This window comes from Thalassophryne amazonica, chromosome 2 (assembly GCF_902500255.1).
Source record: "Thalassophryne amazonica chromosome 2, fThaAma1.1, whole genome shotgun sequence".
Taxonomy (NCBI): Eukaryota; Metazoa; Chordata; class Actinopteri; order Batrachoidiformes; family Batrachoididae; genus Thalassophryne; species Thalassophryne amazonica.
In genome coordinates, this window is record NC_047104.1 from 86,067,333 (window position 1) to 86,082,778 (window position 15,446).

Genomic DNA, 15,446 nt, shown 5'->3' on the forward strand with positions numbered 1-15,446 from the left:
ATAATTGAGTTTGTGTAATATGTAGGTACTGACATATGTGTTGGTCCCACTTATACTGTGGAAGTTTTGACTCGAGTGTGCTATTAAACGAATTTCACGACTGTGCCATATTTCCATTGGACTATATTCAAACTGTGACATTTGGTACAAATGCTGATGTAAAACAATCATGTCTTTCTTGTCTTCTTAGGGCTGTGTAATACTGTCAGAAAACTGACATTGTGATGTTTTTGTCTGAGATACATTGCAGTGTGAAAAAAAATACAGGAATTTACAATATATAACTTGAATAGCGCTTTTTGGAAAGAATGACATTCTAGCATGATTAGGATGAGTTTATAGGGCAATTCATCTGCACAAAAAAATAAGATGTCAATTCAAAAAAAATATTGAAAGATGAAGCAACCTCTTTTTGGTCAGTATCATCCTGGAGCCATTTCTGGTTTTTTCATTCTGTTTGCCTCATTTTCAGCACAGTTTTGGCCAAAGATAATGGAGCTGTGTTAAGCTAAGGTATACTACTCCACCACTGAGAAGAGCACAACTACAACACAAAGGAACCATACGGTTCTAACATTTTGACATTTCAGAGTAAAACTCCTGAATATCAAGCCTGCTTAAGAGTAGGAATGCTTAAAAAAATAGTTAACAGCAATGTCATTAGTTTGAGGTTGGTTATGTGTGGTGTCCGGCACACAGGGGCACATTTCAAGAAACCTCCTTCCTTAGAGGTTAATGCCAGTGGGAACAGACAAGCACCGGAGGTTTGTGACAACTTGTGGATAACTTGATGTGCAGCATCTGCATTTTGCTTACTAGCAATAACACAATAAAAAAAACCTCTTTGCATGCAAGAACCCTTAAGTAGTAAACATCTGTCCTTCAGGGGTGTTTGCACCCTTCAGTGGTCTCGGCGCATTACATGGCTTTGTCTGTGACTGCGCAGGCCGATGCATGAATGACAATATCTACTGCGTAAGTCACACATGAAGGTTGACAAAGTCTGGTGTATCAGTCTTTCCTTCTGTTTGACCCATTCTATCTTGAACCTTCTTGCCACTTGATCTCTGCCCTTTTGATACCCTCCTTGACCGCCCTCTTCCCATTATTTCATCCTTTGGCTAGTTCCTCCCAAATATCTGTGTCAATGCTGGTCTCCTTGAGGTCCCCCAGAGTTCTCTTGCTACAGCTAACTGATAACCGATAATTTTCAATTTTGTCTCCCGTACGCTCTCAGCTACTAACAAGCCGATTTTGAGTTTAAACACCACCAAAGCTTCTAATAGAATCAAAGACGATCACAAACCGAAACACACCCAATGAGCCAGCGCTTCTGCCTTTGTGCGCCCTGCCCACTGCTGTAGGGAAGCATCATTTACCTTGACAGCATACAGTGGTCCAGCCATGAGGCAGAGGTCTTGAAATGGAAAGCAGGTTTGACTTATGGTTTTGATTTATAAATCAAATTAATCCGGATAGAATAACTATGTTAAACTCTAAAAATGTCCAAAGTGATATATATAACACATATCTGTTAATTGTAAAATAATGCACTAATTCTGAAGATTTGAAAATTAACACAAAGATGCCCAAAGGGATTATGGGTAAATTTAGCCTCCACTCATACTGATTGGTTGATTAATTCATTCTATGTAAACCAACACAAGTGAATTAATGTAACATGTGTTGGTGTTTACAAATAAATGTGCTTTAGTAAAATATGTCTTTTTTTTTTTTCATTGTAAAAAAAGGCATTTGTAAAGCCGAAAAGTCTGTTAAAATGTAATGGAGGATTTTCAAGATCCCGCTAGACAGTGCCTAAATGCATGCGTGATGACGTCACAACTCTGTCAGTTTAGGGAGACGCGGTTTCTTTCAATAACAAGAACTGTCAAAAAAAACTTTCTTGTGTGTGGTTGGAGTTGCGTGGTGATAGGAATAGCCTTTTGAATGCTCGAATAATGATGTCAGTCGCACAAAGAATATAATAATTATAATTATATACCGATAATTATCGGTTATCGGATTAGCTGAACAGTGCCCACTGCTGGTCGTGGATGCAGTGAAGCACAGCATCAGCGCATGCTCCCAGACTTGACATGTTCAGTGTTCCACAGTGTGACAGTTGCATGTGTGCACATTGCCAATATGCTGAAACTATATCAGAATCGAATCAGAATCAGAATCGCCTTTATTGTCATTGTAATTTGCATTGCAACGAGGTTTGAGTGCAACTCCAAAAGGTGCTTTTTCGAGGTTAGCCAAATAAAAGATAATAAAATAAAATTTAACAAAATCAATTATCTAAATATATGTATAACTAAAAATAAAATGTGGACAAAATATAAAATGTAAAACGAGAAATTATTAGCTCTCCAACTATATATCGTGTGACGCTAAACTTAATGATGCCCTGCTTTGCTGACAGCTGCAACTTTTGGGATCTTGGGGTCTCCTGTTGGTAGTTGATGGCAAAAGATTCCTAATGCAAATATTGTCCAGCTATTTTCTGCTTCTGAAATTATGATTCTTTGTCTAAACATTGCTGTAATTCTACACCATTCAGTCAATTAGGATGTAAATGCACTCATTAAATCGGAAAGTCTCCACTAATTGGAAGGTTTATTTTTTGTGTGTGTGGGTTTTTTTTGTTTTTTTTTTACAATGTGGTGTTTATTACACTGTTACTTCAAAGGAACACTTTGAAAATGGGTATTATTTAAATGGAAATAATACTTGCGCAATGTGTGTAAGATGAGCATAGTTTGCTTCCCAATGTTTTGTTTTGATGTTGATTTGTTCCACCTTCAATGTGCTCTTTTTGCTCCTATGCAGGTCTTCTACATGTGCGTCAGGTACCACACCTGAACTGTCTAGCAAGTCAACTCCCTGACCACAAGGACCTGGCATTTAAACTCAAGAGGAAACAATTTAGCATTGAGGTATGTTGTCAGCAAGCCTCAGCACCCCCAAGCGTTCTTCATAAACAAATGTTTGGTACAGCAGTCATAACCACAAGATGTATTTTTAATGTTACCTGCCAGTCTGAGGTTTTACTTTGTAGACTGGCCTAAAACTCTCCCTCAAATGTTTTTTTTTTTTTTTTTTTTTTTTTTTTGCAACTTGATAAACATATCAAAATGGGAGCTCAGTTTAAATGCAGAGTAATTATTTATTGAGAAGGCCATTACATTTAATACCTGCATGTTCACGCCATTCTTAATGGTGCTGAAATTAACAAGTGATGCCACTGAGCAGTGTCTCACATCAGCCTAGCTCTGCCAGACTGCCTTTGCTTTTACCTGCTACTAGGTGCTAAAATCAAAGGTGAGACTATTGATTATTCACTGTTGTTACCCTGCTCAAGTCAGTATAACCACATGAGGTGATTTAATGTTCAAAATATTGGTGGATATGCATTGAAATAAATACAGCTGGTAGTTTTAAATTGGGGAAAAACGTTTATATTTTGTTTGTGATGAGTGTACGACTGAATGGTGTGGCCTAAAATTTATATCAAGGTCTAATTTTAAGCATCAACAGTAACTATATGTCATGGTAGCTTCCTTCTTCTTAAAATTTCAATATGTAGTGTAAATGCTCCTGAAGTGGTGAACTGCTTTTTTGAGAACTACATGGCAGCTATGACTGTACTCTTAACTATATTATGACAGCATAATGCACATGGTACAGAGGTATTTTAAGAATATTTATTGAACAAAATGGACAATTTTCAGGTTGCGCCGCCATCTTGAAACCAAAACGTCCGGTTAGGGAGCCTCTCGCTCGCGTTTGGTGTCATTAGAAACAACAGCTTGTTATGATGCCTCACGGAGCCGCTGACCGATCGGATGTTATGATGCCTCATGGAGCGGCTAACCGATCGGATGTTATGACGCCTCACGGAGCGGCTAACCGATTGGATGTAATGACCCCTTACGGTGCGGCTAACCGATCGGATGTTATGACGCCTCACGGAGAGGCTAACCGATTGGATGTAATGACCCCTTACGGTGCGGCTAACCGATCGGATGTTATGATGCCTCACGGAGCGGCTAACCGATTGGATGTTATGACCCCTTACGATGTGGCTAACCGATCGGATGTAATGACCCCTTGCGGTGCGGCTAACCGATCGGATGTTATGACGCCTCACGGAGAGGCTAACCGATTGGATGTAATGACCCCTTACGGTGCAGCTAACCGATCAGATGTTATGACGCCTCACGGAGCGGCTAACCGATTGGATGTTATGACCCCTTACGATGTGGCTAACCGATCGGATGTAATGACCCCTTACGTTGCGGCTAACCGATCAAAGCTGGACGTAAGTCCAGATTTCTTGTTTCATTTTGGTTTCGGTCTCCTTTGTTAGTGCCGTGTGACCAGGGCTTTACATTTGTTGGTAGGAAAGTTCAACGACCAAAATACCAACATTCTGGGCGCAATGAACATGTTTTCACTATTATTTGATTTCTTTGTGCGACTGACATTGTTATTCAAGTATTCAAAAGGCTAGTCCTACCTCTACACAACTCCAGCCACACACAAGAAAATTTCTTGACAGTTCTTGTTGTTGAACAAAACCACGTCTCCCTAACTGGAAAGAGTGGTGACGTCATCATGCATGCGCGTAGGCGCTGCTCTATCGCAACTTGAAAATCATCCATTGCAATAAATTGAAAAAAAAAAAAAATTCAAATCTGTTTCCCCTGTAACGCCAGTCTTTGAAAAACACTTTCATGAAATATATAAATCAAGCTGCACAAAGTGAAAAAAAACTAACGATTACAGATCTCACTCTTATCTTCCCACCTCCGCTCAACGATTTATCAGATGTTTTTGGGAGATTCATTCTTTTGATTTCTTCAGGTGATAGAAAAGATTTCTTGTGTTACCGCTCCTTGCAACCACTGTCGCCTGACAGTTTGCAAATGATCTTATTCTACTCATTGAGTGTTTTACAGTGGATGTTCCACTGGTCTTTTTGGCCAACTTCTGTTTGTCATGTACTGCTTTTTGCCTTTTTTTGATGAGCTCTTGCATTTTCCAGACAATTCACTGGCACAGACTGATGGCATTGAAGCCTGCTCAAGCAAGACAACGCACTAATATGTATACCCATGCAATGTTGAACTCAGTGTTTGGTCATGGACGCGTTAACAGAACTTTTGAGGCAGTAATGTTCCAAATTAACAACCCTGTAACTAACGGACAGCTCTTTGGAACACATCAGTAATACCTGGTTGGTAGTTCACTCTACAAGTTCTCTAAGAGATTTCCAATCAAACTAAAGCGAAAACTGTGCTCCAGTGGCGACGGAAACAAACGTAAAGGCTTTAAGGCACAGTAGCTGTACTGACATTAACTTTGTCTGGTTGATCATTGTTCATTGTTTTCCCAGCATTTCTCTGCAGGCAGCAGCTACAAGTTCTAGAGTACAAGCTAATGTGAATGATTGTATTATTTTGAGATCAAAATTCCCTCTGCTGCTCCCATTCAAAATAATATTTTGAGATCTAAAACAAGAATCGGCCATCACAAACACATTTTTTTTTTATGAAAAGTTTATAGTTTTTTTTGTGGTTACATTGTGGCATAAAATCTTTGTTAGCGCTTCTCGGGGAGTTGAGACAATAGAGTGTATTCCTTGTTTAATTTAGATTTATGATTTTTCGTCCCCTTGCTGTCAGACACATCCATTTTGCTGGTGTCACATCTTCACTTTCACTTAGCACAATTGACTTGTCACTGAATTACCATCCTTGACACAAATTAAAGAGCCCTTCTGTTAGCTCAGGCTCATGATTGGTCCTCATTACATTATCATTACCTTATCACACCCCTCTAGTCCCTGGCTATTATTGGATCCTATTGTCTCAAGAAGTAGGTTAGCTGGAGGAGAGAATTGCCCACCCCCAAACCTACAGCATGTCCTGTGGTGAACCCCTTCTTATTTTCTGCCTGGCCTTGTCATGCTTCTGACCATTCTCTTACCTGCTTTGGTTCCCCCCCTTTCTCTGATTATCTGAATAGGCTACTCTTGTATATATTTATGAGATCCATAAAAGTCAAGGTGGTTATCCTCTGTGGTCTTGTAATTAGGGCTCTGTATTGCCTGGTTAGTCCTAGAGCATGCCTGTACCTACATGGAGCGTGGGTACTGTGTCACATTGTTCGGCCCAAGCTTTGTCTCACCCTGTCGTTAAAAGAGCTTTATTAGAGTTTACTGTTAAATGGGAGCCACGGCCTTGCATTGCCCTCACAGTCGAATACAGACAATTTAAAGAAAATTAGATAGAGACTCAGGCAGGCTCTTCATTTCTTTTTAAATGGCCAAGAGTTTTTGGTACTAGTAAATGTGTTATATGAACTGCCAATGAATATCTTTGGCTGTGGCTTACTGTTATGTGCCAGGGAATTTCCCAAAGAACACAGTAGTGTGTCACCAGTCATGCATCAAATCAGTCAAAGCAGATTAGTCATTGTAACACGCTATTATCTTATCGTGTTGTGCACTCTGGCTATGTGATTGACAGTCATTAATTTGAGTATCACCTGGTGTGGAGGTGACACAAAAGTGTGAGTCCATTTTTGTAATGCTTCTTGGAGTAGTCAATAGTCTGACATGCACACACCTATATAGGTTTGCACGAACACACCATTGTACTACATGGCTCAATATAACAGTGTTTGACCTGCCAGTTAACTGCTTCGGTGGACAGCTGATTGACACGAGAAATGGTGATTGGATTCTAAACACAGTGTCTGACATGTGACAACCCACACCGTCCCTGCTAATCACCTCATTTACTCAAACTACAGGACTGCTGTGCCTAGGGCCACATAATACTTACATTACTGGTCTTTTCTGGGATTTCACTGCTCACTGGTGTATTTTCATCTCTGCATCCATTATAGTCCTGCGAGGGTGTCTTGGCATCATGGAGTTGTTCTCCCATGGTATTTTCTGAATTACAGATTCCGTGCCTTTCGAGTATGTGATGTCATTTTTGAATGACAGGTAACTGATGGTGTTGGCTTCACACCAGTTGGATCGGACAGCTGCATGCCATCCCAGCTACACATGGTGTCATCCTCTTAGCTAATTTCCTAACTACTGTTTGACTCATGCCTGTGTCACGTAGTAGTGCACAAATGTTTTTGTCAATAACAATATGTTTTTGAATTGAATAATTATTTTTCTGTTATCCAAGTCCAGCATATAACATGTCGTAATAATTCAGTTGATTTCGTGATAAGGTTACCATGGTAATAGCTGACATTTCCAAAAGTTCAAGCTGCGGTTGATGAACAGTAATTAGCCATGACGCCTGAAGCCGGAATTAACCCATGGCTTTGTCTGAGCAGGTAAAGGAGTGTTTGGTGCTTTGACAAGATTAACACCTACTCTTAGACACATACACAAACATTGCTCACTCCCACATGGAGAGATATTGACATTCATGCAGTTGCACAGTTACATACTTAACTGAGAAACTCACGCACGCATGTATGTGACAAAAAAACTTGGCAAGCATGCATCCTCGTGAGACGTTCCTCATCTTAATGTTTTCTGTTGCTAGTTTCACAATGCGAGGATGCTTAAATGATGAAGCGCTGAAGAATGCAAATGGTACGTGCTTGCATTCGCTTCACCTTTGTTTGACCCTTTAAACTGACAAGCAATGTGCCTGTGAGGTGCAGGGGTGCCAGAAGCAGGTCAAGGGGTCAAATACAGTATAAGAGGAGGATTTGTGTCAACTTAAGAGAGCCTGTTTCAGGATGTAAAAGTATGTTAAAGTATGTTAGGATGTTAAAGGATGTTAAAGTAACGAGTTCTGTTTCTTGAGGGATGTGCAGCCTCTATATGTATTTGTTTTAATAGAGAAACATTTGTAATGTTTGACACTCTTTGTGTTAATGTCTTTGTCATTTTAAATTTATCAGTGTTCCAAGAAAATAAAGGAAAGACAAGTACAAAAGGTCCTGGGCCACATTTTAATTTGAAACCGAGATCTTGCCGGTGGCACGTGGATAGATTATTTGTTGAGTTGAGTGGAAACAAAAATGACGATGTTGGCAAGAAGAAGAGTTCAGGAAAAGAAGTCAAACTGAAGGAGTCCGAGAGAGGTGTGCGGAGTAGGTTAATGTTTCCTGGCATGTCCTCAAAATGTCTTTAAGACAGCGCCTGTGTCTGCCCCCTGTTGAAGCCCGTGGGTGCCAAGGGAAGGGTGTTAATGGACCTATGTGAGGAACAGAGCGTAGGCTTGGTGAAGAGGGGGAGGCATAAGCAGAGAGGTGCAGTTAAGTGATTCTGAGGTCACATCTAATTAAAATGAGGGCTTTTCCTCAGAGGCACGAAACCGTCATATTGAGAGAGCGAGAGAGAAATAAAAAGGGAGGGAAAGAAAGATTTGGAGAATTCAGAACAAGTTAGAGACCCAGTCCCTAGGCGTTTTTTCATTTTTGTATTTATCTTTGTAGTCCATGCCTGCTTGCATATCTGTTGCCTAATGTCCCAAAAAATGCATAGTGCTGGAGATCAGAAAAAGAACATGGATGGAGAAAGAACTAGTTGGTACATTCAGTAGTTACCACCATAGATGATTTTGATGATTATTCACATTGATTACCATATTTTCTGGAGTATAAGTTTTTGCCAGTTTGAGAGGCCCTGCGATAGTCCGGTGCGACTTATATACGGGAAAAAAAAATCACAGTTCATGACCACAACTTTTTCTTTATACTTGAAATGAGAAACAGACCATTAAACTGCCTTTTCGTTTTAGAAAACAAGAGAGGTGGAAACTTCAGACAGGGCTTGATTATGGTGCGTTTACACATAGGCAAGACACGTTACGAATGTCATATTTGCGTCATTCTTGGCACATTCCTGACATTCTTAACGTGACTTAACACATCTGAATAGGTTTCTTAATAGTGCATGTTGGTGCGTGATATTTGTGATTTTCATGGAGCATGTTTTTGGCTGTCAAAAAAATCGTCCACAAATGTCGCGCACCACCCTCATTTCGCCTCGTGTGGTGGAGGTCACAACTGAGCGTGTTGATGCATCTTGATGAGTGGTGCTCCTTAATAGTGCATGACAGCGTTCTTCTCTAACGTGCACACAAGTAAACCCTGCTGCACCGCATTCAGTTTCATTGCTGCAGTATGCTGAAGGAGGACAGTGATGCCAAGTCGGCTAAAAGTCTCGTTCCAATGCTCTTCAACGTGCTCCTGCAGGTGTTCCACCTGCTGCTGTGCCTGATGTTTGAGAAAACGCGCAAGACAAGAGCTGCGTGAAGCCACAAATCTGGCTCTCAGTCTCCTCCTCCTCCTACCCTCTCCCTACCTCCTCTCCCAACTAAGCATGCATTCACAGTTCTTCTGCTGTGGAGTTTGAGGAGCAAACTGGAGCAGTCTGAATTGTTCAGCAACTGAAGGTTGGATGAATATGGGGGTGTGTGTGGACACCATTCGCCTCATTCACAACATGCCAGAACTTAATGATGCGCAGTTACACGTGATAGCATGCAACAACGCAGAAACTTATTCTTGACCGTGCATAATGGTTCCTGATCATTCTCCAGCAACACGTGCCATTAATCGTAATGCGTGGTAACAGGTAACAGTTTGCAGCAGTTCCTGAGGACACCTGACCCCTCTGCCTCAAATCATCACATTCGTGATCAGCGGCCAAGAATGTATACTTCGTGACATTCGTGACTTGTCGTCGTTATGTGTAAACAAGCTTTACTATCAGCGCACGTTTAAAACAGAGTCTGGTCACACTTAAAGCGTTCTTTAAACAAGCGATCATGCTGGCATTACTATTTTGAGCTTTTCCTCATCTTGGCCTCCATATAAAATATAATTAGCAGTCATGTTCACATCAAGCAAATAAATATGAATAAATGTCTTTATCAAACAGCAAAGAGTGCTGCCTAATGACACAAAGGACTGTGCCAGTAAAACGCAGGAACAGACGGTCATGTCTGTGTGTGCGCGCGCAAATGAACAGGCGTTCATGTCTGTGGGTCTGTGCGCAAATGAACAGACGTTCATGACTGTGTGCATGTGCAAATGAACAGACATCCATGATTGTTCGCAAACATGACTTATACTCTGGTACAATTTATATGCTTTTTTTCCCCTCTTTCTTAAAGAGGCATTTTTGAACCAATGCGACTTATACTCTAGTGTGACTTATATTCCGGAAAAAAATCTATTGATAGGCCGCAAGAAACCCATAGGTTTTGATAGCTCTTTTGTCAGTCTGAAATCTGCCTTTGGAATCACAGTCTGATGGCAGTAGACCTTTACAGTAATACTCACTGTAAATAATTTATACTTCCTCCCTTGGTACAGACCAGCCTCTGTCACATTTTGGAATGAGGTTTTCTTATGCTTTGTGCAAGTGTATGAGAAAGAGCTAAAGTCTGGTGAAGGGCCGCCAGTGGCACATGATGGGACCCCCTCTGCTGAACAACATTCACCATATTCATCTGATTTGCATCTATTATTTAACAGGACTTTTTTTGTTTTGTGTTTTTTTACAAATGTTCATGTGTGCATTAAAGGGTCACCTTATATTAAACAATTCCACACACAGGCTTCTTTAGACTCACCCTGGATGCAGATTTTCTACACTGCGCTGCACACCCATAAGTCTTTCAGCAATTGGCAAAGAGTGACAGGGACAAGCCTGTGAATCTGGAAGCTCTCAGCTCTGACCTGGCATGGAAGTGGCAGGTGTGTCATTCAATCCCAGACCCTTAGAAGAAGCAGGAAAGTTTTTCAGCAACTGCATCTGCAACTGAGCTGTTGGGAAGGTGTCGTAGCACGGACCCACAACAGGGGGCGCAAAGGAACGGACAATGAGTAAGCCAAAAGGTAACAATTTAATGTTATGACAATACACAACTAAATACACAAAATCTGCAAAGTCAATTAACACCAGGTGACGTGTGGGCAGGCTCGAAGATAGGAGCCCCCGATGAGAGAGAGGCCGCGTCCCACACGGCTTCCACCACCAACGGCCTGAAGAACACCGGAGCCGCCAAGTCCCGAATCCCCAGGTGACCTCTGTCTTCGACTGTCGACCCTGGTACTGCTGGCAAAAAGCAGAAACAAGATGAATGAGTGTAAGTCTTTACACTCAGTGGTTCTCGGTCTGTACACCGTTAGGAGGGGGAACCTCCACCTCCGAATCACACACTCGTGCAACGCCTGTGTAACCACTTATCTGTCCAGAGAGTAAGGCGCAGTCGTCGTCGTTAATCTCCGCCACTCCAGATAAGGCTCCGTCCACAGGAATAGGGCTGCAAATAACACAATGTGTCAGTCAGCAGAGAATTACCTCACGGTAGTCGATTTCTCGGCGGGGAGGTGGAGTTGCAGTCCGGCTTAAGTAGTGGCGTAGATGAGTGACAGCTGGTGTGATGCTGTCACTTCCTCTGGATCTGGCGCCCTCTCGTGCTTGGAGCCCGCACTCCAAGCAGGGCGCCCTCTGGTGGTAGTGGGCCAGCAGTACCTCCTCTTCAGCGGCCCACACAACATGAGCAGCCCTAATTAGGACCTGCTCTGCTCACCCTGAACAGCAAAAGGCTAGATAATGTGCCCTAAACATAGTCTTCTTCACTTTAACGTGTCTGGATTACAGACAGGTTAAAGTGAAGAAGATCAGAAGACTATGTCATTGCTTTGCGATAGATAAAACCCAAATGATGACATTTGGTACATGGAATGTATGAACCTTGATGTGCAACAAGTCAGACTGGCTGCAAAGGTGAACAGCTCTCATCTATCATGAACTACACAAAATTGACATTGACATCGTCACCTTGAGTACAACAAGAAGAGCAGGAGAAGGCCAGCTACGGGAGGAGCAGGGGGTTGTACACTTTCTTGTGGGAAGGGCTTCCTGAGGAGAAACAGTGAATCCACTACATCAGTTTCGCCATTGAGTACTCTCTTTTTCCAAAGCTGACAGACTTCCCGGTGAGTGTCAGTGAATGACTGGTTACACTCCGTCTCAGACTTGCGAGTGAACGTCATGCCACCATCATCAGTGCTTAGGCCCCAACCCTTGGTACAATCTTTAAGAGAAGAAAACCTTCCATGCCAAGCTGGACACCATTCTATTTGCAATCCCAGCATTTGACAAGATCATCCTCCTGTATGATTTCAGTGGTCAGGATCGGCAACCAGCTCTGGAACAGAACCTTCAAGAGAAACGGAGTGGGCAAGTGCAACACCCTACTTCTCACAAAAGCACAGAACATGATCTCGTCATCACCAACACCATCTTCAAGCAAAAGCAAAAGTTCAGCATCTCCCGGCAACACCTTCGCTCGGAGCATTAGCACCTGCTTGATCACATCATCGTTTGAAAGCGTAACCAGAAATGTCCTGTCTACCAAGGCATTGACTACCGCAGGGGAATCATTGTCTGATCTGCTCCAGGATCCGGCTGAACATCCACCCCAAGAGGAGGCCTCAACACTGCAAAACTGTCAAAAGGTTCAGTATTGCTCAGCACAAAGACCCAGAAACAAAAGCAGAGTTTCAACAGCGCCTGATGAACAAAATCTGATTAATACTCCGTTACACTTCCTAAACATTGGGAGGAGCTCAAGACAGCCATAACAAGCCTGCCAAGAAACATTCTGACACCAAAAGACGACACCAGAAGACAACAACTAGGTCCTCCAACAACTAATCTACCAAAAGTGAAAAGCTATCCTCGACCTCCGGAAACAGCCAACCTTGCAAGAGAAAAGTCTAACCTCCAACAAAGCAAAGTAACTCTTGAAAGCAAAGCTTGCAAGCTGAAAATCAATTGTGAATCATCAAAGCTGCTGAAATCCCGGCCCTCACTTAGAGAAAAGACAACAGAGGCTGAACAGCAAATATTATATCCGTGGTCAATGGAAAGAACACTGGGATGGTACTAAACACAAATGTAACATTTAAAGATATAATAGGAGTCATCTTTGCTTTTAGAAGTAATATTTTTTGTAATGAATTCTATACTGTGGTACATTAACAGAAACTCACACACTAACACAAAACATGGTTAAATTGGAGATAGATGTTAGTCAGTCCATGCAATGTTATGTTTTTGACAATACATGACATTAAATGAGGCCTACAAGTGTATCAAAATTGCAGATTATTAAAAATGTAATTACCTTATCTAAATTAAGTGAGGACTAGTGTTCATCCAAAGGAGATGGCTGACTAAAAGCAAAAATGCTACTGCTACTACTAAACCCTTACATCCCAAACACTGTCACATGTTCTGCAGCATGCACATTCTACAGCATGCATGTACATTTATTAAAACATATAATATCAATCTAAAAAGCATGATTAATCATGATTAAATTGAAATCCCCCCCCCCCCCCCCCGCCCCCCAGGCCATAGTACGATATGTAACAGGTAAAACATTGAAATAAACTATGATGAAATAGGTATTTCTGGTCACCATCTTTCAAAAAATGTCCAGCAGCTTGAAAATTGAAGTAGCTAATCGCTTTTTCACACAAAGTAAACCAAGAAGTACCATTGTGCCAAATTTGGTGCTTGCAGCACAAAGTTAACAATTCTTAAGATATATGCATTTATCTGCTGCACTGCTGAATCTGTTACTTTAAATTCAGTCTTTGTTTCATTTCTGTTAATGGTTCCACCCATTTTTTAATGCCTACCTCTACTTACAAACCTATCCTAAAACTATGTTCAGAAGTTCAAATTTGCACAGTTGGCTTGATGTGAAGTCAGTGTAGCCATGGAATAGGATGTAGTTGTACTGACAAGATCAAGGTTCAGAAATCACTATGGAAACTGGATAAAGTAATGCATGTAATTTATTTTTTATTGTCAAGTGCCTGGAGAAAATAAAAGTTGTGCTCTTAGACAGTTCAAATCTCACTCAGGAACTATTTGGTCCATTGCCCTCTATGCAACATCAACACGGTGCCGAAACATTTTTTTAAAACAAATAGACAATATTAAAGCAAAACAAAGCAGGACATGTGTGCTCCTCCTGCCACACCAAGTAAGAATGTGGTTTGCTTGTACTCTCCCTGGAAGTGAAGCTTCTTCATCAGTGAGCAGTGAACCTTTAACATAGTCCATGCACCACTCAGCCTCGATCAGACGAGACTGGCCATACTGGATTCAGACCTGATTAAAGTAGCCATAGTTGTCTTCAGTTTCCATTAGAGGGAACAAGAGAAGCTGTTACTAGCATGCCACCTTGCATTCATGGGGTGTTGTACTTTTGGGTATGTGTAAGTGTGTTCACAAATGGCTCCCTATTAACATAATGGTAGTGACTGAGGGAACCATAGGCCCTCTGGTGTTTTTAAACTGGGTCTTCTTCACTCCATCCCCGGTGCCTGAATAATTGCATTGTTATTTCATAGGCTCAGTATGATGGTGGCTGATTTTGCCTTAGGCTTATGCACTTTTTGTATGTTGGTGAGGAGAAAGAAATAACAAGATCTGGTAAGAGTACTCAGTGTTTATACAATGTTAAACCACTAATATTTTATTCACAGTCTTGCATAAACCATTAAACATCAGATATGTAATGCCTTGTATTTGATTTGAAAATAAACACAGTAATAAAGCAAAGAAATGAAACTTTTGTCAATTTTGAAATTCAGTCAAAGTTGCTTACAAGCTCTTACATAAGATAAGAGCAGGTCCTCTTTCCATGACAAAAACTCCTGTAACAGTGGAATGTGCCGTTCATTTCCAAACTGGACGCTGTGTTTTATCCGGGACGTCCTCTGACTAGCACAGGAATTGCGGAAGACGTGGACATCAGCACTTTTTCAGCACATTGAGACAGACGTGTGGAGGAATTCCACGCATCGCGGTGGAGCCGCATGGCACAAAGCAACGCCGTGATGAAGCCTCACAGGACATGTTCTGGCATGTCCAGGCTCATCCACAATTTCTCAGTTAGTCACACGACTGAAAACCCATCGACAGCCGTCTGAAAGCCATCTCAAATCCGTCCTGTGAGACCAACACGGAGGTGGTTTTGTGCCGAGCCATGAGCGGCACGGTGGCGCATCCGTCCGCTTTTCTTTCCATGAAAAAACTCCTGTAACAGTGGAATGTGCCGAAAAAGTACTGATGTCCACATCTCCTGCCATTTTTGTGAAGTCAGACGGCGTCCCGGATCAACAAAGCCTTGACGTTGGAAATGATCTGGTTGTTTCAGCTGGGTTTGAGCCTGTCGATCGGCGCTCGGAGCACAGCGCGCTCTCAGACGCTGTGGGTGGTCTTTAAACCGGCTGGAGCACTCCTTAATCTGTGTAATCCCCATGAAATCGTCCCTCAAAGCCATTTGAATTTTCCGAATGGTTACCACCTGGAGGTCTCTCACAGTTTCTGGAAAAAATTGATGGAGCAAAGCTCC

At 41.8% G+C, this 15,446-nt stretch overlaps 1 protein-coding gene across 1 annotated transcript in view; it reads left to right on the forward strand.

Annotated features, from left to right (window-relative positions):
• elp4 (elongator acetyltransferase complex subunit 4) overlaps positions 1 to 15,446 on the forward strand; it is a 234,993-nt gene that overhangs the window by 125,660 nt on the left and 93,887 nt on the right. The window contains exon 9 of the mRNA XM_034188702.1: positions 2,836 to 2,942. Coding sequence (XP_034044593.1) covers positions 2,836 to 2,942 — 107 coding nt within the window. The remainder of the gene's footprint in view (positions 1 to 2,835; positions 2,943 to 15,446) is intronic.